Below are 25,045 nucleotides of genomic sequence, written 5' to 3'. Positions count from 1 at the left end.
TCTGTTCATTCTCCTTATCAGTGTTTTCCACATATTCCTTTCCTCTCCGATTCTGCGTAGAACCTCCTCTTTCCTTACCTTATCAGTCCACCCAATTTTCAACATTCGTCTATAGCACCACATCTCAAATGCTTCGATTCTCTTCTGTTCCGGTTTACTCACAGTCCATGTTTCACTACCATACAATGCTGTACTCCAGACGTACATCCTCAGAAATTTCTTCCTCAAATTAAGGCCGGTATTTGATATTAGTAGACTTCTCTTGGCCAGAAATGCCTTTTTTGCCATAGCGAGTCTGCTTTTGATGTCCTCCTTGCTCCGTCCGTCATTGGTTATTTTACTGCCTAGGTAGCAGAATTCCTTAACTTCATTGACTTCGTGACCATCAATCCTGATGTTAAGTTTTTCGCTGTTCTCATTTCTACTACTTCTCATTACCTTCGTCTTTCTCCGATTTACTCTCAAACCATACTGTGTACTCAGAATGAGATTTTCACTCTGCAGCGGAGTGTGCGCTGATATGAAACTTCCTGGCAGATTAAAACTGTGTGCCCGACCGAGACACGAACTCGGGACCTTTGCCTTTCGCGGGCAAGTGCTCTACCAACTGAGCTACCGAAGCACGACTCACGTCCGGTACTCACAGCTTTACTTCCGCCAGTACCTCGTCTCCTACCTTCCAAACTTTACAGAAGCTCTCCTGCGAACCTGCAGAACTAGCACTCCTGAAAGAAAGGATATTGCGGAGACATGGCTTAGCCACAGCCTGGGGGATGTTTCCAGAATGAGATTTTCACTCTGCAGCGGAGTGTGCGCTGATATGAAACTTCCTGGCAGATTAAAACTGTGTGCCCGACCGGCCTTTTCCAAGTATACGTCCTCCTCTTGTGATTCTTGAACAGGGTGTTCGCTATTACTAGCTGAAACTTGTTACAGAACTCAATTAGTCTTTCTCCTCTTTCATTCCTTGTCCCAAGCCCATATTCTCCTGTAACCTTTTCTTCTACTCCTTCCCCTACAACTGCATTCCAGTCGCCCATGACTATTATATTTTCGTCCCCCTTTACATACTGCATTACCCTTTCAATATCCTCATACACTTTCTCTATCTGTTCATCTTCAGCTTGCGACGTCGGCATGTATACCTGAACTATCGTTGTCGGTATTGGTCTGCTGTCGATTCTGAACAACCCGGTCACTGAACTGTTCACAGTAACACACCCTCTGCCCTACCTTCCTATTCATAACGAATCCTACATCTGTGTTTTCCATCTCTCCATAATGTAGTGTCTTGAGACTGAGCTCACGTTTAAGTGACAAGCATTATGTATGTCTGACAATTAGTAATAGCACTGACCTTCTACTGTAAGTGTTTAGTTAAGAAAAGCAGCAGGTAACTGCATCCATAATGCACTCTGTATGCTGTGTGCTGTCACAGCGTGCGCACGGACCTGACCAGTGAAGGCGCCAACAGTTCGCTGTCTGTGGCTCGCGTCGACAAGGCGGACAGCGGCAACTACACCTGCTCCATCTCCACCACCGAGTTCGCTACCGTCGCGGTGCACATCCTCAACGGTGAGTACCCGCCTCGGGTTAGTGAGTGGTGGAACGATAGGCATCATGTTTCCCAGGTATCCCGATTTAGGTGGCATTTTCTCGACTTTTCTTTTGAAAAGCTGACTCTAGATTATATCTTGTCGGAATAAGCAAACCTCCGGGTACACGATAACGAGTAATGTTTCAAATAATGAAGTCTATTCACTAGTCAAACACAATGAATGGGTGATTTAAGGGGCAAGAAAACTGGGAAAGGAAAGCTCCAAGAAAGGATAAATGTGTGGGAGGGAGTCGTGAGACAGTGTTTACCGAAATGTAAACCAAAGAACTGTGAGGTTAATATGAAAACGAGTGTTCAGTTACCTGTTGTGACTCCACTCTGTATAAACATCAGTACGGATATTCTGACGTTCTAGTTATCAAAATTCGGATTTATTTAACTTAAAAAACGGATCGTGCTTTTGTCAGACTGTAAGAATACTTAAGACAAGGACGAATGAACGTAGGCTTAACGGACGTATGCTGCTGATGAAATATTCTTGGGCTGAAATCCGCGACGTTTCGATGAGTGTTACTCTCATTATCGTCTGGTAATGCGTCAAGATTGCCCTGAAATCCCATTTATATACCAGTTCCAAAACCCGGCATTGCCCGGGTACACATTTTTCCAACTTTTTGTTAGGAATGAAAACTATGTTTGTAGTGAAATGCTGAATAAATTTCATTTCCATATTTAGGCCTGAATGCACCGAGAATCGAAAGGCGTTCCTCGCCCCCAAGACAGATCCTTAAATCCCACGCCTGTGTGATGGAATGCAGAGAGACGGCCACTACTTAGGTATACGTATGGGACGCCAGCGCAATCTCGACACTTTGTGGGACGATGATGTAACACTCATCGGAACGTCGCAGAATGTCAACGCAGTTATCTAGATGGGAGTCCGAGAAGACTTCATCCTTATCAACGAATATAATTACAGAGAGAACACTTGGGTAGCAAAGCTCCTTCGGAATCAGCAGCACTATTCATTGGATTGAATAAATTGAATTTAAAACAATAACTTTCTGTCAAATTTAGAGGAAATATAGTAAATAAACACTTTCACAGATGAACGACTAGTCAACGTGTAAACAAAAAGACAGATTTGCCCAATGGTCATTTCTGGGCGCACTTTAGCAATATGCTAGGGAAAAGAATGTCTAACGTATTTAGCAGTAATGAAGTTCGTTATGTTTATAATTTGTAATTGATAATTTATGTAGTGAACACATTTTGGAACGTAAATCATGCATTAGTCACGAGGATTCGACTGTTTGTAAAGGGCTGCGTATGTGGGATGATATACCAGCGAACATTATATTGTGTCAAATCACAACAGATGCAAACATATATTTAAGGAATACATGCGTTCAGAGGCTTGTGTTGACAGTTGTGTTTAGTTGGCATGGATGTACACACAACAAGACAATACAGTCTTTGGTTGGTGAGTGATACTTGATTATCGCCAGTTCTGTGAGAGTGTTAAGGAATGTCATGATACGACTTGTACAATGGAGAGTGTTTTAAACTTGATAATGCTCGTTTTATTCGTGTATGCTTCTGAGGTATATAATACTACGTGGACAATATAGTCAGATACGTATATTAGTATGTCAAATGATGCGAAATAATGACTTGTGTTTCCCTTGTCTGCAGTACCTGATAATACAAGCATGTCTTCCTGTAAAAGTTTTTTTTAATTAAATAAATCAATTGATATGACAAATAGTACGTCAGAATCTCCGTACCGATCACTAGGAGTAAGATAATGTCAATAGCTCTAAGTATCAGAGAGCAATTACTAAAGAAAGAGGAAAATTTCCATTCCCTGGCGAGCGTGATTCAACAGTGCGAGTAATGATAAGCAGATTAGTGAAAGGAAAATTCAAGCACAACGAAATTTTGCAGAGGCTAAGAAGCTTATTCAGGAAGACGGATGTAGTAGCAAAAAGCAAACTAGTGTTATACCGTGCATACTATGGCCCAGTAATCACGTATGCATCGAACACTGCTTGTTGAATAAATGAAGGTGAGTAGGCTGCAGACTTGCAAAGTAAAACGTCAAATAAGCAAGATAGGAATAGCTGGAATAGACAGAGTAACAAGTGAAGCAGTGAGAGCTACAGAGAAACAGAATCTATGCAAGGAACTATAGAAAAGAAATAAGACATTTTAAAAGAATGGATTTTTTTAGGATATCAAGACAGGCTCATGAAACTGTGACTCAGGAGACGTAGGGAGTTGAATGTCGCTGTGGGTTGTGTAGGCATAAACCACTGACCACGTGTAAATAAATTTTTTTTAAACCGTATAATAACTCGGAGCGCGTAAAGGAGTAGGAACAAAGCAAGAATCACCACTAACTTTATCAAATGGCACTAGATATCTGAATGGTAATACATCATCAAATACTAACTCCATTGGCATTAAGCAGCTTTGCGAAAGGGTATACGGATAAATATACCGAACTATTAAATCACTAACCTACGACAACAGCACAAGGTATCAATAACGTAGCGTCTGTGACCAAGTACATTACAATAAAGTGTTAATAACAATATTCTCAGCAAGAGGCGATGCAAGAATAACAAACAAAAGATCATAGTATAGTAACTAATCATGCAAAGCTGCCAAAAAAGGCCTACACCCTAAGTGAACACTAGACAGTGAATACAAACAGAGCCCCAGTCAACAGTACGACATCAGTTAGATGCACACGGTAACAAGCAAGATAAAGAAAAGCAACAGCAAAAACAGAAAAAATTCAATCAAATGGATTTCTGCCATACAAATTCCAGGTCCAACAGCGGCCTAGCTCTAGCTGCGCGTCACAACTGCAATCTCTTGGTGGCTTTAGGCCATCTTTGACTCAACCTTTTGAAAGGCAATATAGCATCAGACCTAGAACATTTCTAGGTATCGCACCGTACCATTATTGAAAACCAAAGCTATAGACCCTGAATAATGCCACTGTAATCGTGGCCGAACAGCTGATTCCTCCACTATAGTTTTTTTATATTATGACACGGTACGATGCTCAGAAAACTTTTATGTCAACTGACTGGCAGCGAAATTCTACGCAGTTATAAATATAGCTCTAGTCACAAACACACTCTGCTATACCTGTTATGGCAGAAAACTCACTACAGCATGCGCTTCCTAGATCCCAGCAGCGCCATGACCCTCGGACGCGTAAAGCTAAACACTGACCGCTGCTCCAGGCGGAGTTGGTTGGTTGGTTGTTTTGGGGGAAGGAGACCAGACAGCGAGGTCATCGGTCTCATCGGATTAGGGAAAGACGGGGAAGGAAGTCGGCCGTGCCCTTTGAAAGGAACCATCCCGGCATTTGCCTGGAGCGATTTAGGGACATCACAGAAAACCTAAATCAGGATGGCCGGACGCGGGATTGAACCGTCGTCCTCCCGAATGCGAGTCCAGTGTCTAACCACTGCGCCACCTCACTCGGTCCAGCCTGAGTCCATTGCTGATAGCAACCCATAATCAGCCTCTGCTGTTAATCCATCAGTTTGCCCTGCTATTCCCCTGCACTTCTTGCTTCGTCTCCAGGCAGTTATACAGAGCTCCAGTTCGCTAGAAGAGATCATTTTTATTGGCTGATTCCAACTCCTCCTAGTTTCAAAGACGAACGCGGCTACTGCGTCTTCCATCTTCACTAGCCAACCCCTGGGTCAACCATATCAGAAACATCAAAAAGCTCTGTCGGTCCATCATGCCAAGACCGACGCCGATCCAGAAGTGTTGCCCGCCACTGCTCAAGGTGTCTTACACCATCTCCAAGTTGGTGTCCCCTATTTCCTTTCTAGTCGTCTGATTGCCGACCACTCTGATTCCAATGCGGCTTTTCGCCGCGCCATGGCACTGGGATTGCCTAAGTCAGAAAAACGAGCAAGCTCTGGCGCGACCGAATCACATGTGCACTGGTCGAAGAGCAAGGCACTGCAGGAAATTTAGTTGTGTCACGATTTGCTAATTCACAGCATAAACTGACGATACGAGGCAAGACCTGGAGGAAGACCAAGAGAAAGATGGATCATTTAAGTGAAGGAATGTGTGAAGAAAAGACGAGGAGAATGGGACAGGCTGGACAGATAAACGTGGTGAGAACGAAGGGAAAGGGGGAAGGGCTTATTCTGCGAGCAGGCAAATCGTCTGGAAATTTGTAGGTCCTATCACCAACTTTGGGTAACGGTGTGGCCTAGTGAACCGAAACGGAGCGAGAACGAATTTAATGTGCGTGTTGCATACTTCACATGTCAAGGCGCCGCTGTTACGTCAGCACCAACGGGCTTCCTTTGTTCCCTGTAGGTCCGTGAGTATGACAAGCATGAAAACCGTAGCGCTGCGGTCGCTTCATACTAGTCGACTCGTTCTCTCTTACGGAAGTGTGCAAGAGTTTAAGGCTAGTCGTGACTTACAGTTAGCACGGAGGACGACTACACGATCTTGTTGCTGTGAAGTAGCACTGACAAGGTGAAATGAGCACTTGTCGGTATCAGATGGCCTTCAACAAACCTGTATTTTGTGAGACTGGAGGATCTACGACGACAATTACATGATTCAAACTACACATTCTTCCGGGTTATATGGCCGTGGTCCTTGAAATTCTTCTATTCCTAACGTTTCATCCAATACTACGTTGGACATCCTCAGAGGTATGGCTGGTTCTGCTGAGTTCTGCCGACTCATCAGGACCAGCCATACCTCTGAGGATGTCCAACGTAGTATTGGACGAAACGTTAGGAATAGAAGAATTCCACGGATCACGGCCGTATAACCCGGAAGAATTATCAACAGTACCATCCGGTCGTGAAAGCCTTCATCGTATGATCAAACTACACAATTGCGTATATGTTCCATTAGAGGAGGAGTGATATCTGGAAAGAGTTTCATGCTGTAGTCCAGACGAAAAACAAACGAATTTCGTCCAATGCAAGCAAAACGGTTGTGTTCTGGTTTGTTTCACCTCCACCATGGGAAAACGTACGTACTGCGCTAACGAAAACTGGGCACAGCACTACGACACTGTTATATGCCTGAGAAAAAAGTGCACTATTTCTGTGTGCATTTGGTCATGGGAACTTGCGTTTATGGGCATTCATTACTGTAATTTATTTTACTACTTACTCATCATTTACAGATTTCACTTCATGATGTGATTTTTGGTACTGTCGTTAGACATTTGGTAGCGCCTCGAGAGTCTGTGTACGTCAAATAATCGTTAGGCATTCTGTGAATGTAGATATTAAAATAGTAAAAGTAAATTTACTGCAGCCATCAGACAAATTTTGCGTATGACGTTAAATGATCGTATGGCACTGATATCTGAGAGTCCACACATGGGAAAGCTCGACAGCCGAGAATCAAGTTTTTTCAGCTGACGCCACACTGGACGTCTTGGATATCAATGATCATGAACTGATGATGAGGAGAACACAACACCCAGCCCACAAGGGAAGAAATCTCTAACCGATGCGCGAACAGAACCAGGTCCACCGCATGGCAGTCAGACGCCCTGGCCTCTCAGCCTATATAAATGTATCAAGAAACCGAACAATACTCGCTGCTAACCGATGAGTCATTACATTGATATATACACTACTGCCAATTAAAATTGCTACACCACAAAGATGACGTGCTACAAACGCGAAATTTAACCGACAGTAAGACGATGCTGTGACATGCAAATGATTAACGTTTCAGAGCTTTCACACAACGTTGGCGCCGGTGGCAACACCTACAACGTGCTGACATGAGGAAAGTTTCCAACCGATTTCTCATACACAAACAGCAGTTGACCGGCGTTGCCTGGTGAAACGTTGTTGTGATGCCTCACGTAAGGTGGAGAAATGCGTACCATTACGTTTCCGACTTTGATGAGGGTCGGATGTAGCCTACCACGATTGCGGTTGATCGCATCGCGACATTGCGGCTCACGTTGGTCGAGATCCAATGATTGTTCGCAGAATATGGAATCGGTGGGTTCAGGAGGGTAATACGGAGCGCCGTGCTGGATCCCAATGGCCTCGTATCACTAGCAGTCGAGATGAGAGGCATCTTATCCCCATGGCTGTAGTGGATCGTGCAGCCACGTCTCGATCCCTGAGTCAACAGATGGGGACGTTTGCAAGACAACAACCATCTGCACGAACAGTTCAACGACGCTTGCAAAAATGGTTCAAATGCCTCGGAGCAATATGTGACTTAACTGCTGAGGTCATCAGTCCCGTAGAACTTTGAACTACTTAAAACCAACTAATCTAAGGATATCACATACATCCATGCCCGAGGCAGGATTCGAACCTGCGACCGTCCTGCCGTCCCACGTTTGCAGCAGCGTGGACTATCAGCTCGGAGACCATGGCTGCTGTTACCCTCGACGCTGCATCACAGACAGGAGCGCCTGCGATGGTGTAGTCTGACGAACCTGGGTGCACGAATGGGAAAAAGTCATTTTTTCGGATGAACCCAGGTTCTGTTTACAGCATCATGATGTTCACATCCGTGTTTGGCTACATCGTGGTGAACGCACATTGGAAGCGTGTATTCGTCATCGCCATACTGGCGTATCACCCGGCGTGGTGGTATGGGGTGCCATTGGTTACACGTCTCGATCACCTCTTGTTCGCGTTGACGGCACTTTGAACAGTGGATGTTGCATTTCAGATGTGTTGCGACCCGTGGCTCTACCCCTCATTCGATCCCTGCAAAACCCCACATTTCAGCAGGATATTGCACTATCGCATGTTGCAGGTCCTGTACGGGCCTTTCTGGATACAGAAAATGTTCGACTGCTGCCCAGACCAACACTGTCTTCAGACCTCTCACCAACTGAAAACGTTTGGTCAATGGTGGCCGACCAACTGGCTCGTCACAACACGCCAGTCACTACTCTTGATGAACTGTGATATTGTGTTGAAGCTGCATGGGCAGCTGTACCCATACACGCCATCCAAGCTCTGTTTGACTGAATACCCAGGCGTATCAAGGCCGTTATTACGGCTAGAGGTTGTTGTTCTGGGTACTGATTTCTCAGGATCTATGCACCCAAATTTCGTGAAGATGTAATCACATGTCAGTTCTAGTATAATATATTTGTCCAATGAATACCCGCTTCTCATCTGCATTTCTTCTTGGTGTAGCAATTTTAATGGCCAGTAGTGTAATAATCATCATGTCCAATGTTTGCCTCTGTCATTTGGACATGTCGGACGTTTTTTTACATTTCAGCTTGCACTTGACAATGGCAATAAAACCAAAATCATGATTGTGGGAAATACGTAAATGAATAATAAGTTATAGTGTAGTGGCTGAAATCTCTTACAAAACGTTTTCTTATGTAAAGGGAATACCCTAAGTCCGCGGTTAGACGGGTGAACTCGTATACTCTCTCTACTTTAAGAGCGAGTCGAGTCACTTGTGCCCAACAACTGATTCGGTTGACCACTGGGCAGCGGCGGAGTCTCACGAGTCGAGTCTACGAGAACACAGGACGGCGAGCTCTTCGGAGATGACGTCACAGGACTCGCAGGTGAGTTTGAAGCGCATATACGTAAACCACTTCTAATCGCTGGTGTGACCTGCGTGACTGAATCAGGACGACGACGACAGAGTGGGTTGAGGTCTACTAAGTTACCTTTTATGTAGAGAGAGGGTCCCCTAGGATAATTAGCACAGATGATTCTGGAGCGGAGAGGAGAAGTTATTGGCTTTGCAGAAAGTGAATGAGGATCTAAAAAGTGGAGGATGCAGTTTAAGAGCTATTTATTTCCCAATACTTCAACCTTATTTGGGGAGCTGTCTTCGATTGCACCCTTCCAATCTATATACTAGTCCTTTCAAGCAACTCCCAGTTCCTGGGTTCTGCCCTTCACTATTAGAGGCGCTCGCTATGGATGCAGTTTCGTCTTGCTTACTCCTGTCTACATTGCGACGCGCAGAAAGTACTAATTATCACTCGGTGCAATTCACAAAAATAGGTACCTTATTCATAGTAGGAGTCATTTACACTACCGGCCATTAAAATTGCAACACCACGAAGATGACGTGCTACAGACGCGAAATTTAACCAACAGAAAGAAGATGCTGCGACATGCAAATGATTAGTTTTTCAGGGCGTTCACACAAGGTCGCCGCCGCTGGCGACACCTACAACGTGCTGACATGAGGAAAGTTTCCAACCGATTTCTCATACACAAACAGCAGTTGACTAGCGTTTCCTGGTGAAGCATTTTTGTGATGCCTCGTGCGAGGAGGAGAAATGCGTACCATCACGTCTCCGACTTTGATAATGGTCGGATTGTAGCATATCGCGATTGCGGTTTATCGTATCGCGACATTGCTGCTACCGTTGGTCTAGATCCAATGACTGTTAGCGGAATATGGAATCGGTGGGTTCAGGAGGGTAACACGGAACGCCGTTCTGGATCCCAACAGCATCGTATCACTAGCAGTCGAGCATGGCTGCAACGGATCGTGCAGCCTCGTCTCGATTCCTGAGTCAACAGATGGGGACGTTTGCAAGACAACAACCATCTGCACGAACAGTTCGACGACGTTTGCAGCAGCATGGACTATCAGCTCGGGGACCATGGCTGCGGATACACTCGATGCTGCATCACAGACAGGGACGCCTAAGGTGGTGTACTCAACGACGAACCTCGGTGCACGAATGGGAAAACGTCATTTTTCAGATGAATCCAGGTTCTGTTTACAGCATCATGATGTTCACATCCGTGTTTGGCTACATCGTGGTGAACGCACATTGGAAGCGTGTATTCGTCATCGCATTACTGGCGTATCACCCGGCGTGGTGGTATGGGGTGCCATTGGTTACACGTCTCGATCACCTCTTGTTCGCATTGACAGCACTTTGAACAGTGGATGTTACATTTCAGATGTGTTACGACCCGTGGCTCTACCCCTCATTCGATCCCTGCAAAACCCTACATTTCAGCAGGATATTGCACTATCGCATGTTGCAGGTCCTGTACGGGCCTTTCTGGATACAGAAAATGTTCGACTGCTGCCCTGACCAACACAGTCTTCAGACCTCTCACCAACTGAAAACGTTTGGTCAATGGTGGCCGAGCAACTGGCTCGTCACAATACGCCACTCACTACTCTTGATGATCTGTGGTATCGTGTCGAAGCTGCATGGGCAGTTGTACCTGTACACGCCATCCAAGCTCTGTTAGACTCAATTCCCAGGCGTATCAAGGTCGTTATTAATGCCAGATGTGGTTTTTCTGGGTACTGATTTCTCAGGACCTAAGCACCCAAATTGCGTGAAAATGTAATCACATGTCAGTTCTAGTATAATATATCTGTCCAATGAATACCCGTTTATCATCTGCATTTCTTCTTGGTGTAGCATTTTTAATGGCCAGTAATGTATATCTTCTATTTAGACATCTCACCCTATTCAACTAACCTTACCCTAATCAAAGGAGAAATTTGTAAAATTAAAGACCTTACGCAGCGCAACAATGTCAACTGTGTTAGTAATATACACTCCTGCAAATGGAAAAAAGAACACATCGACACCGGTGTGTCAGACCCACCATACTTGCTCCGGACACTGCGAGAGGGCTGTACAAGTAATGATCACACGCACGGCACAGCGGACACACCAGGAACCGTGGTGTTGGCCGTCGAATGGCGCTAGCTGCGCAGCATTTGTGCACCGCCGCCGTCAGTGTCAGCCAGTTTGCCGTGGCATACGGAGCTCCATCGCATTCTTTAACACTGGTAGCATGCCGCGACAGCGTGGACGTGAACCGTATGTGCAGTTGACGGACTTTGAGCGAGGGCGTATAGTGGGCATGCGGGAGGCCGGGTGGACGTACCGCCGAATTGCTCAACACGTGGGGCGTGAGGTCTCCACAGTACATCGATGTTGTCGCCAGTGGTCGGCGGAAGGTGCACGTGCCCGTCCACCTGGGACCGGACCGCAGCGACGCACGGATGCACGCCAAGACCGTAGGATCCTACGCAGTGCCGTAGGGGACCGCACCGCCACTTCCCAGCAAATTAGGGACACTGTTGCTCCTGGGGTATCGGCGAGGACCTTTCGCAACCGTCTCCATGAAGCTGGGCTGCGGTCCCGCACACCGTTAGGCCGTCTTCCGCTCACGCCCCAACATCGTGCAGCCCGCCTCCAGTGGTGTCGCGACAGGCGTGAATGGAGGGACGAATGGAGACGTGTCGTCTTCAGCGATGAGAGTCGCTTCTGCCTTGGTGCCAATGATGGTCGTATGCGTGTTTGGCGCCGTGCAGGTGAGCGCCACAATCAGGACTGCATACTACCGAGGCACACAGGGCCAACACCCGGCATCATGGTGTGGGGAGCGACCTCCTACACTGGCCGTACACCACTGGTGATCGTCGAGGGGACACTGAATAGTGCACGGTACATCCAAACCGTCATCGAACCCATCGTTCTACCATTCCTAGACCGGCAAGGGAACTTGCTGTTCCAACAGGACAATGCACGTCCGCATGTATCCCGAGCCACCCAACGTGCTCTAGAAGGTGTAAGTCAACTATCCTGGCCAGCAAGATCTCCGGATCTGTCCCCCATTGAGCATGTTTGGGACTGGATAAAGCGTCGTCTCACGCGGTCTGCACGTCCAGCACGAACGCTGGTCCAACGGAGGCGCCAGGTGGAAATGGCATGGCAAGCCGTTCCACAGGACTACATCCAGCATCTCTACGATCGTCTCCATGGGAGAATAGCAGCCTGCATTGCTGCGAAAGGTGGATATACACTGTACTAGTGCCGACATTGTGCATGCTCTGTTGCCTGTGTCTATGTGCCTGTGGTTCTGTCAGTGTGATCATGTGATGTATCTGACCCAAGGAATGTGTCAATAAAGTTTCCCCTTCCTGGGACAACGAATTCACGGTGTTCTTATTTCAATTTCCAGGAGTGTACATGATGTAACTAAAAGGTACGGCCATATTTTCAGGACATATTCTTCTCACACAGGAGAGGAAAAGATGTCATACAGTCAACATTGTTGCTAGTGTTTTGTCCGTCGAATGTTAGGTATGGAGCTCCCCTACGTGCTGTACAAGAGGGATTGGTTATTTGCTGGCAGCGAGTTTAATCAGCTCACTTGTCTAAGTATCATATCACTCAAACATGACTCCGCAGTGTACATATACCTCTTACAGAAATCTACATTCAGACACTTGCGACGTAACTGTTACGAAGGCTAGGATGTGTGAAGGAAATGAAACGCTTTTAATTAGACGTCTGAGTAATTTCTCGCTGCCCCCAGACATCAATACCGTATGACTTTCTTCACCACAACAACTCGTTTTTTGCAGTTATTCAGAGTAGATAACTCACGACTATCAAAAGTAATAGAGCTTACCAGTAGACCACATTAAACATTTTTCAAATGAAACGTTAAACCTACCCGTTTGATTGTGTCTAGATTAATTCAGTAATTTTAGGTTCAGTGCCCGTGTTTAGTGTTCTGTTTTACCGGAAGCAATGTTCACATGCGGGTAACGTCTTTTTTTGTGTTGACTTGCGGCAGTGAGTGATTTGATGAGTACCTACTTGTTTACTAGTGTTCTTAACTTAGGTAGATTAGGGGCACTCAAATCGCCCAAATTGTGTCAAATTGAAAAACTGGCACCTTGCCACTGAGCCACTGGAATTATAAGAAACTTTGCTTCCGGTACAATGCAATGGAGGAATACACAACTGCTGGCAGATAGATACGAGGGACGTTCAATAAGCAATGAAACATTTTTTTTCTACCAATTTCGGTTGAAGGAATGTGAAATCTCTTGTGGGTCATAATGAAATATCCCCCCGGCACCCCTAATAGTTTCACGTTTACAGAAAACCAGAGCATCGCAAGTGTTCATAGACACTTGCAGAATGTCTCCAGAGACCTTCTAGTGAACAAAAGCACGGCGAGTCATTGAACGAGGCATCTGTATACATTGCAACAAGGTCGCGCAAGCTATTCTGATACGCCGCTTGCCTGCCAGCTGCACACAACTGTGACTTCTGTAATGTTGGAACGTGCGGACACTCTCATTCGAAATGATCTACAGATCACGATGAAACACGTCGCTGCTCCACTGAGAGTCTCTGTTGATAGGACTGATATACTTTTCTACCGGTTTTGGGAACGCAAAACTGTGTGGTTGGTTTGTTCGCTGCCGATCGAAAAACCATAAAGATCAGCGTTGGACCATCTGTGCGGAACTGCTAGCCCGTTACGATGCTGAACGTGACAGCTTTTGTCGCATATCGAAACAGAGGATAATCACTTTCAATCGTAAACAAAGCAGCAATTCATCGTGTGGTGCCGCAGCTTTCCGATCCATTCAACTTTTTTATCGATGTCCTGTGCAAGATGTGAACTTTATGACCTTATTGGGTAATGCTACAACTCATTCGCAACACTCAAGGCAATGAAGGCAGATAACACAACGCAACACAACACATGCTGAAAGAACGCACTGTACATTTAATGTATTATATTGGTACGTTCTGTTTCTTTTTCTCAAATTTAACGTATGATGGAAAGTTGTGTAAAATGATTTCTGATATGAACATAAAACGTTTCGAATCGAAATGGCACTGTCACACGTATTTTTCTGGAACTTCATTTTATAGTGTGCATGTAAGCTGATTACCAAATTATTATCAAACAGCGTCTTAGAACTAGAGAGAAACATAACATAAAATTACTAAAAATAAGAAATCAAAGGCAGTGTCGTCATCCAAGTTAAATAGTAATAATTATTATGATTGTAAAACGTATTAATTGAGCTGCTTTGGTGCATAGTAATACCAATCACAATAGGAGCACAGATGATAAAAGTACCTCGAAAAACATTTCTACCGCAGGGTTGCAACTGTTGAAATGAAAATGTGAAAGAGGTGAAGCGACTATATTGCCCCATCCGTGAATTACCAAGAGGGCATCGAAGAGTTAATGAAAGTTTTAAATCGTTGAGAGGGGATTCCCTATTAGAATTAATGAGTCTGAGAGGAACGGCGGAAGTTAAAGTGGAGGTCAATTAAGTATCTGAACCTGGAAGACAGATTAACAATCAAAAATCCATCAGCCATAGAAGCTATTGGATTCAAATTTAAGAACATGGAAGATTAGGATAGAAAACGCTGGTGAATATTCACCTACAACAGGAAAGAGCTGATTATAAAATTATACCTCCATTTGAATCAGTGAAGAATCAGCTTAGACCGGACAGTTCAGAAATGAGTAATGATGATGACGCTTATGAAATTTGTAACATACAGCTGTTGTAGAAATAAACACGATAGACGTTGTTGTAACTGTTTGAAGTATAATAATTTCCTGAAGAGCGACTTGGTATAATAATTTCCTGAAGAGCGACTTGCGCTTATGAACTGGTATTGTAGTTCGGATAAATGATGAAGTGAATGGATGAACAACAACAGTAAGCAATTTCTTAAACACATTGTTTCTAACAGTGTCGAACATAATCATCTTCTTTGAGTAAGTTGTTTAGAAAATTTATTTCCGTTGTTCGATATTTGCGATAGTGTTTGACACTCTATTGAAGCTCAATGTGTATCTCCTAGTCAGCAGATGTTAAACAAAATTTCATAGTTGAAGCTGTATCAGTTTTATTCGAGCCTTTTGACCGATTTCAGGCTGCTTGCAAGGAATTCCTCTCTTGTGCTAACCTCTTCAACTTAGGGAAACATAGAAGTCCACCTAGTACCGTGGAGGTTGTTCCCTAATATCTTAACGAATGTCCTAACACTCTATTCTTTCTTCTTCTCATTGTTATCCACTCTGTCTTATCTCCGATCCTGTGGAGAACAAACTCATATCTTATTTGTAAATCTATCTGTAAGGTACAGAATTTCCTGAACTCCATAAAAAATTGGTTTGACTTGACAGACTAAGACAAATGTCCTTAACAAAGCGAAGTGGTGCAGTGGGTGACACACTGGACTCGCACTCGGAAGGACGACGTTTCAAACCCACGTTCGGCCATCCTGATTTAGGTTTTCTGTGATTTTCGTGATTTCAAGCAAGTGCCGGGATGCTTCCTTTAATAGGGCACGGCTGATTTTCTTCCCCATCTTTCCCTCATCCGATGGGACGGATGACCTCGCTGTTTGGTCCCCTCCCACAAATCAACCAACCACTATGGCAGGCATGTCGTAAAACGAAGACTTTTTTAGAATAGATGTCAATCGTTTCCCTACGCTCAGAGAATTTAACCTTATTGTTAGTGGGACATTAAACTTATCATAAAACTGAATCCGCAGCGGCGTGTGAGAAAGAGCAGCTGTATATTACAAACTATTTTAGTTATCCTCTGCGATACTAAAGAACATGAACGGCATAATTGTCAGGCGTTTTTACAGTGCTACTCATTGCTGTAGTCATAGATAATAATAATATAGACAGGGAAAAGTGCACATAACCCGACATTACTAACCAGATGTTCAGTATAGCACCTTGTAAGAAACAGAAAATTAAACGATACTTCAATAATATGTGTGAAATCAAAGTTCAGACGGCACTTTTCTGTTTTCTGATTCACCAGTTTCACTCAGAAACCCGGGTTTTTAACATTTCGCAATATTTTGTGTAGAATGTTCAAATTTATTCACTCTGCAGTCATAAGCAAATCTTGAGAAATCACAATCCGGAGACGTTACTGAGTTATCCAGAATACAGAGGAAATGGTAATCAGAAGCTGCTTGTATCATGGGAACACACATTTTTCCTTTTTTGTCAGTATCCACTTTCCCATCTACATTTCCATGCATGTGATTATAGTTTGTATGCATTCAGCGGTTTTACTTTTAACTCGGGTTTCTGGAAGTAGAAAGAAGAAAATACGTATATAAGGGTTTAACGCCACGCCCCCGATGAGTATAGAGACATATAACGAAAACTTATTGGACTGGATAGGGAAGCATATTGACAACGTCTTTTCAAAGGCATTTGGAATTTGGATTAAGCAGTTTAGGGATATGAAACTGGGTATCAGAAAGGCCATATCTTACTGCTACTTCACCCTGCTCAGTTTGAACAATGAACTCAAGAGCTCAACGCACGAAACTATGAAAGGCCTATAGGGTTTAACATCCCATCGACATCGATGTCATTAGAGATGGACCACCAGCTCCGAAAGTTAAGAGCATTGGGAAGGAAATCGGCCGTGTGCTTCCCAAGGAACCGTCCCGGCATTTGCTTGGGGCAATTCAGGGAAATCACGGAAAACCTAAACCTCGATGGAGGGATGCGGGTTTGAACAATCGTCCTCCCTATTGCGAGTCCAGTGTGCTAACCACTGCGCCATCTCGCTCGGTACGAAACTATGGCGACGCTCGTAATTACGAGGAATGCTCAATAAATGATGCTACACATTTTCTTTCTCGGCAACTTTCGGTTGAAAAATGCGGCTTTGCTGTGGTATGTGGTGGAATATTTCCGCTTCACCCCTTAGAGTTTCGTGGACTTCTGATACATGGCGGCGCTATATGTGGTGTTCGAAGCGACGTTTGTAACGGAGGTGCCTTACAACCAGAGAACAGCCACTGAGTGCCCTTTGGCGGAAAACCCGAGGCATCCATATATTCATAGGCGCTTGCAGAATGTCTAACAAAACATGAAAGTAAACAAAAGCATGGCGAGTCGTAGGGAGAGGCGTCTCTCCCCATCACAACTAGGTTGGGCAAACCTGTTCTGTCTCCCGCGTGACCACTGGTAGCCCACAATTGAGATCCCTCAAATGTTGGAAGGTATGTACACTCTCTTTCGAGGTGACCACAACACCACAACGGGACGTCTTTGTTGGTAGTACCGACACACTCGTCCACCAGTTGGGATACTCGAAGATATGCATACTCTGGATTCCTCACCGGCTGACAAAATACCATAAAGACCCACGAAGGGTCATCCGTGCGGAGTTGCTTGCGCGTTAGGAGGCTGATCGTGGCAGTTTTTGTCGAACATCGTCACAGGCCATGAAACATGGGTTTATCCATACAACCAGAAACAAAACGGCAATCCACAGTAGGGCGCCGCACCTCTCCTCTGAAGAAAAAGTGCAAAGATACATCCTTAGCCACTCATGAGAATCTGAAGGGGTTATTCTGCCTGATATCCTCCCTCATCGTGCAACGATAAACATTGAAATGTGTTGTGCTGCGCTAGGGAAAACGAAGTTTGTGGTAAGATCTTATGGGACCGAACTGCTGAGGTCATCGGTCCCTAAGCTTATACACTACTTAATCTAACTTAAAGTTACTTACGCTAAGGACAACACACACACCCATGCCCAAGGAAGGATTCGAACCTCCGACGGGGGGAGCCGCGCGGACTGTGTGACAAGGCGCCTTCAGACCAAGCGGCTACCTCGAGCGGCACACTGCAGGTAGGGGGCTTTAACGGTCCCCACTATTGGTCGGAACTGGAGAACAATCTTCCGAAATACAAAGGATTCAATAATGCAGCTCACCAGTAAATGGCAGCAGCCAGCATGTTGGTCAACAAAACCTAAGGAAGACGGAGCGGCGCCACAAAGGTCTCAATAGGAGAGCGTGGCAGCTCACACGGGCTCAACACCGAAGGCAGTTCCTTGAAGTACACCCCACATCACCATGATCAAACCCTATTCCTCCATACGCCAAACTTCTTCTGCATTGAGCTCTGACAGCAACAGACTGATCCAAGTGATCACTACAGGCCAGGCTCACAGCTTGCCCACCAGAATGCTGCCTGCCCCACAAACACGGCCGTTCCTTGAGCAGCCAGGTCTGCCGTCCGTGATCTGCCTCCGAACACATCCTGACTACTTACAGCTACCTCTCCAGACTCCCCTGCAAACTAAATGATAGCACCCTCTTAAGACCAGCCAAACCAAAGAGCCCGATGACAGGCGTATAGTGACTCGGAGCAAAATCTTTTGCCAAACACGGAAAGCACGTATCACCCACAGTAGTACTTTTGCGAGTAATGGTTATGTGAAAAAATTAGCTCGATTCATTGTTCCCTTCCCTACTCAGACCTGATTATTCAATTGTTTTCCTCCTCCCTGTTGAATCCGTAAACATTGTAGTCCTGTGGAATGAAGTGGTACCACATATGTAGAGATAGTGCTGCGATGATATCTGGCTGCATAATCTCAGAGGTGCTTTTGAGTCGATCCATGGTGTCGAACAGCTCAGATGCACACCATGGAGAGACGTCTACAGACGTTAAAGTAACCTCTGGCGTGCCACAGGGGAGTGTTATGGGACCATTGCTTTTCACAATATATATAAATGACCTAGTAGATAGTGTCGGAAGTTCCATGCGGCTTTTCGCGGATGATGCTGTAGTATACAGAGAAATTGCAGCATTAGAAAATTGTAGCGAAATGCAGGAAGATCTGCAGCGGATAGGGACTTGGTGCAGGGAGTGGCAACTGACCCTTAACATAGACAAATGTAATGTATTGCGAATACATAGAAAGAAGGCTCCTTTATTGTATGATTATATGATAGCGGAACAAACACTGGTAGCGGTTACTTCTGTAAAATATCTGGGAGTATGCATGCGGAACGATTTGAAGTGGAATGATCATATAAAATTAATTGTTGGTAAGGCGGGTACCAGGTTGAGATTCATTGGGAGAGTGCTTAGAAAATGTAGTCCATCAACAAAGGAGGTGGCTTACAAAACACTAGTTCGACCTATACTTGAGTATTGCTCATCAGTGTGGGATCCGTACCAGATCGGTCTGACGGAGGAGATAGAGAAGATCCAAAGAAGAGCGGCGCGTTTCGTCACAGGGTTATTTGGTAACCGTGATAGCGTTACGGAGATGTTTAATAAACTCAAGTGGCAGACTCTGCAAGAGAGGCGCTCTGCATCGCGGTGTAGCTTGCTCGCCAGGTTTCGAGAGGGTGCATTTCTGGATGAGGTATCGAATATATTGCTTCCCCCTACTTATACCTCCCGAGGAGATCACGAATGTAAAATTAGAGAGATTACAGCGCGCACGGAGGCTTTCAGACAGTCGTTCTTCCCGCGAACCATACGCGACTGGAACAGGAAAGGGAGGTAATGACAGTGGCACGTAAAGTGCCCTGCGCCACACACCGTTGGGTGGCTTGCGGAGTATAAATGTAGATGTAGATGTAGACAACACTTTAAAGACCAGTTTGTGCAGTTTGTGGCCGATGTACAAAGCTGCTACAGAGATTTAGTCATATGCCAGTAGCTCAGCCGAATGTCAGGCCACCTTTGAGGGGAGTCCCCTATGTTCCAGGAGAAAGCCTAGCAGAGCTGCACCTGAGCCACTGTGTGCCGACACCGCCCGCCACCTCCGCCCCGCTGCTGCTGGTGGTAGCACTGGCCACGCTGTTGGCAGCCCTGCGCGCCGCCAGGTGAGGCCACAACTGCTGGTCTTGTTGCGGACACATATCACCCGAGTGCCTCAGTCGCCAGCAGCTCTGCGGCCACCGACGACGTCTGCGTCGGACCCCACGAGAGTAGCTGACCACGGAGAACGCTGTGCATGCAGTGGTGCGCGACCTCGCCAGGCGTCCAGCGCGCGACCTGTACTGTACCTACAGCCGGCTGTACACTCCGCTTGGAATCTGGTGCTACTCTCGAAACAGAGTCCCATTTGACTTCCTTTCTGGAAGCAATGCTGCGAAAGACACCAAACGAAAGTGTTCAGTTTGTGACTTCCTATCAATGACAGAATTTATTTATTATATTTTAAGAGAATCGCGTACTTCTAGAAGTGTAAATGTGTTCGTCCAGGCGTTCATACCCGTTTTCTAACGCCCAGAGATTGGTAAAGGACACTGAATTCTAAAAACTATCGTTGTTCGTACGAGAATGTGTTTTCAGTTCGGACTAAAACTTTATTTCCCGTGTTGATGATTCGAGATTGATTTATTGTGGTTGTCTTGGAGATATAAAAATTTTAATCCAGAATATTTTTTTCTGGTGAGCTTTCTAGAGAAGAAATATACTGTCTAATAATGGATAAAAAACGAAAAATATATATATACAGCGTTTTAAAGGTCTACAGGTTTTTACACAAGACCAAGTTCTCGATATTCTAATTTCATTCCATGTATTACTACTGTCGGTGCAACATATTTGAAAATGTCGTATCATTGAGGATATGAACAACTGTTTGTATGAATTGATTTCTTGGTGAATTTTTTGATAAGAAGAGGGCCAATTCAATTGTTTAATGCGCACAGAGTAAAAAATACAATGTGTGTTACTGATATGTTAACATGACTTTCCTGAATTCCTTTCTCTCATACATAAGCTACTAGCATTTACATGCAAGGTATGTATGCAACACATTCATAAGCACTGCCATCCTGAATAGAATTGCAGTTTTTCTCCTACTTACGATACGGCAACGAAAAGAAGTCACTGCGTGAACTTTGTCTAGGGTAATAATAATAAGATTAAATTAACTATTTCTCTTTATCAGGATTTGGAGGAAACTATATTAAATTTGTCAAGAAAACGTTCTGAAAGTGCTTAGTTCTCGGTGGTTATAAAGTAAAGAAGCGACGCTATAATCTGGAAAGTATTATACATGCTCACAGACAGTGGTTGCAAACATTTACACGCCGAAGGATTTCTCACAACTGCACAAAGTACCTACTCATAACAGAAAAATGTTGAGAAAACATTAAAGCATATGTTGGGGATGCGGATGAAGCAAGTGAATGCTATGTTGGTGTAAAACACAGGGTAAGTGGCATATAATGTTATTATCAGAAGTACAAGTAGATTGGAACACTTTAAAAAATGAAATGGCTACAGGTAATTAATATATACAAACATTCTGCCCAGAATACATTCTTATAAACTACGCTCTTATGGCGTCTGCTGAACCAGCGGTGAGTCCTACAATTCCCCCTAACACAGTCCACATCTTGGAATGATCTTCCTGAGTATGCTAAGATCGAAATGAAATCCAAAATGTTGCGGCTTTCCTTACATTTCTTAGGGCATGTCGTTTAGTGGTCTTTTGTTACAATTATTTTATCTAGTCTATTCATGAGGTTTTCATTATCATGTGTGGTGACTTCGTCGCATCGTATTATCACTAATGTAGATTTTGTGTCAAAGCGCCTAGGTGTAATCGGTTTTCTCCGTCCTGCGAATTTGCCCAAAATTATTATAAAGATCCCTAAAAAAACTCCATTGAAATGGCTTGTGGGGGGGGGGGGTAGAGAAGGGGGAGGAGAATAACGGTGACACGCTGCACTTGAGCTATGCGACTAAATCCTTTGGTAGGCAGTGTACCGAGCGAGGTGGCGAATGGTTAGCACACTGGACTCGCATTCGAGAGGGCGACGGTTCAGTTACGCGTCCGATCATCCTGATTTAGGTTTCCCGTGATTTCCCTAAATCGCCCCAGGCAAATGGCGGGATGGTTCCTATCAAAAGGCACGGGTGACTTCCTCCCCATCCTTCCCTAATCCGATGAGACCGATGACTTCGCTGTCTGGTCTCCTCCCCAAAAACCACCCAACCCAACCCTTCCATCGTATGCCACGTAGAGAGAGACGCAGGCAGTGTGCCTGCCGCAGTGCGTGTTATAAGACTTGTCGTATGAACTGGATATTTGTTTCTGCAGGATTCATTCACACTACGGTAGTGTTAATTCAAAGCAGCAGCTGTTCTGGTAACGTTGACTTTGAGTAATCTTAAGACGAGCCTGAGAAGACAATGACTTCCCCTTTGTGAAGTAGTTCTATGGTAAACTACACCACGGAGATGAATGGTTCTGTGCTATCAAATTGGCTTTCCATGAAAGTCGATAATCTCTGGGTGGACAAGCCCTTTTGTCGGCTTGTAATATGGGCTTGACAGTTGTTCGCTTGGAAAACAACGTCCACTTCAAGGTACAAATGGCAATTCCTTCGACACACGTGGAAAATGGGGCGTTTTGCATGAACCTTAACTCGTATACCATATTGTAGAGAATGTTGTTGCTACATAACGACATACTGCCTGTTAGCTTTCTTCTCGGAATCTTCGGCCCTATTTGTTTTGATAATTTGGACTTTTCAGCGGTACGTATAGTTCCTGACATTCACAAAGATTAACGCCCTGTTGTTAGTGGTGGACTGGAGTCGAGCATGCAGTTGGAAGTAATACGTATAGTACCCCCAAAACTGATATCCACCCAGAGGTGGGATGGTGGGAGGGCGGGGGTTGAAGGTATTTCCCTCGTTATCATAGCTATAGCCTCTCTGTTGGACGTTCGCAGCATTATGGGAATCTAGGCTCGATTCCTCTTCAGGGTTTCTTCTTGGTTCTTAAAGCTGTGCTTGTATTTATGAATTTCGGTGGCTTCCATGAACAATGATAGTTCTTTTCCATAGGAATAACCTACAAGGCGGCGAATTTTATTACGTGGTCTGTGTGGAACAGCATGCGCTAGGCCACAGCTAATTTCTCCAATTGCTTCGACTTGCATTACCGTGGTCTGTGTGGAACAGCATGCGCTAGGCCACAGCTAATTTCTCCAATTGCTTCGACTTGCATTACTTTTTATGTACAGCTATTGGCCTATGGATATGTGTGCTTTCGATACCTACTGCGTGCCAGGTTTTTGCTGCCGGCCGAAGTGGCCGTGCGGTTAAAGGCGCTGCAGTCTGGAACCGCAAGACCGCTACGGTCGCAGGTTCGAATCCTGCCTCGGGCATGGATGTTTGTGATGTCCTTAGGTTAGTTAGGTTTAACTAGTTCTAAGTTCTAGGGGACTAATAACCTCAGCAGTTGAGTCCCATAGTGCTCAGAGCCATTTTTTTTTGCTGTTCCTTGTAAGCGGGACTTCTGTAAAGGGTACTTATGGATCCTGTTCTATTTCCACAATAAATTTATTGTTGGAATGATTAAGTCACCTAGCTGTTTATCACCTTGGCTCCATACGACACACTTGTCATCGACGTACCTGTACCGCAGTTTAAGATTAGATGGTTCCAAGTCCAGGGCCTGTCTGTCGAAATTCTCCAACCAGAAATTGACTACTCTTGGCAACCTCGATGCTACTAGTAGAAATCACTATTTCATGTAAGATATCTCGTGAAAAGGAATGTATGGAAAAGACTGACAAGAAAAAAGGGCGGGATGATAGAGCATTTGTTATCACTAGAGTGGCGGAAGTCATATCATAGTGTTTCCCTTCATTGTCATACCCAATTTATTTACTGTGTTAATGAAATCATATGACTTGTGCTAATTTTTTTCCTCTTTACGATAATTATTTGAATTAGAAAATATTTATAGTTTCTTAAACATTTCAATCGATACACCGAGAATGGCGGAAAGGGTCAATTTGATCCCACTGTAATTTCTCTTCTGAATATATGCAAATTATCCAACAATGTAGCGATAACAGTCAGCAGTCATGCAAAGTAGTTGCTGCTACTTTTAGCAACTTGACAGGTGTAGATTCCAATCGTCCACAGAATATATCATGTCATTCAGCACGGTTTCGAACGTGTATCGTCAGCGTACACTTTCTGATGAAGAATTGTTACGCATCTTAGAGAATTCCGATGTTCAATCGGAAACTGACATTACGTTTGAAGATGATTATGTAGCTGAGACCAGTGAAGTTGAAGACATTGTGAACGAGGAGCGATTAGTGGAAGAGGATTCACATGCTGATCTATGCTAATGATCACCTCTTTCGTCACAGTATGCGCACTTGGAAGCCTCTACAAAGATGGTCGCTAAGGGTGAAACCGTGTGGGAGAATGCCAATTTTTCATCTTCTGGAAGAAGGTCGGCTGTGAACATTGTGAAAGAGAGAGGAGGTCCCACTGCTTACGCTTTCTAGCGAAGAACTGGACTGTGTCACTTGAAGAACTGGAGAAACTGATAGCCATCATATGAGTTCGGTGTGTCATTTGTACAAAAGCTATGTATTTGTACAAAAGGTATGTCTGTGGATGACCTCTGGTCGCACTCTCAGGGGCTTACTTTCATCGAGCACATTATGCCAAGTGCAGATTTCAATAGCTTCTCAGATTTCTCTGTTTTTATGAAAAATCAACTCGAACCGGAAGCCTGGTAGCCAGAAACTTCGCCCTTGTAGCTGAATTCACTTGACTGACAACAGTACTCGTCTTAGGGCTATGGAGAAAATATAACCATTAACCACCATCTGCTACCAAGCAAAAGAAGACGCAGGTTCACTCATTTCGTGTCCAACAAACCAGACAATTATGGCCTCAAATTCTGATTGGCTGTCGATGTGACGACAAAGTATATGTAATGCTTTCCCACAGTCTCTCATGGAGGACACGCGTAGGGAGAAGTAACCACTTGGAGATTAATCTTTCTGTATCTCATGGAGCCATTTGCAAAACAAGGAAGAAATGTGACGACGGAGAACTTCTTCATG

At 44.7% G+C, this 25,045-nt stretch overlaps 1 protein-coding gene across 1 annotated transcript in view; it reads left to right on the top strand.

The window, feature by feature from the left end:
• The window catches only part of LOC126413039 (uncharacterized), a 136,569-nt gene extending 115,737 nt beyond the window's left edge, over nucleotides 1-20,832 (top strand). Inside the window, exons 5-6 of the mRNA XM_050082934.1 lie at nucleotides 1,439-1,575; nucleotides 19,913-20,832. Of these exons, the coding sequence (XP_049938891.1) occupies nucleotides 1,439-1,575; nucleotides 19,913-20,034 (259 nt within the window). The 3' untranslated portion in view covers nucleotides 20,035-20,832. The remainder of the gene's footprint in view (nucleotides 1-1,438; nucleotides 1,576-19,912) is intronic.
• Nucleotides 20,833-25,045: the final 4,213 nt, after the last annotated feature.

The sequence above is a fragment of the Schistocerca serialis genome, chromosome 7, assembly GCF_023864345.2.
Source record: "Schistocerca serialis cubense isolate TAMUIC-IGC-003099 chromosome 7, iqSchSeri2.2, whole genome shotgun sequence".
In the NCBI taxonomy this organism is placed as follows: domain Eukaryota; kingdom Metazoa; phylum Arthropoda; class Insecta; order Orthoptera; family Acrididae; genus Schistocerca; species Schistocerca serialis.
The sequence above is the reverse complement of the archived record's forward strand: the minus strand, read 5'-3'. Positions and strand labels throughout refer to the sequence as shown.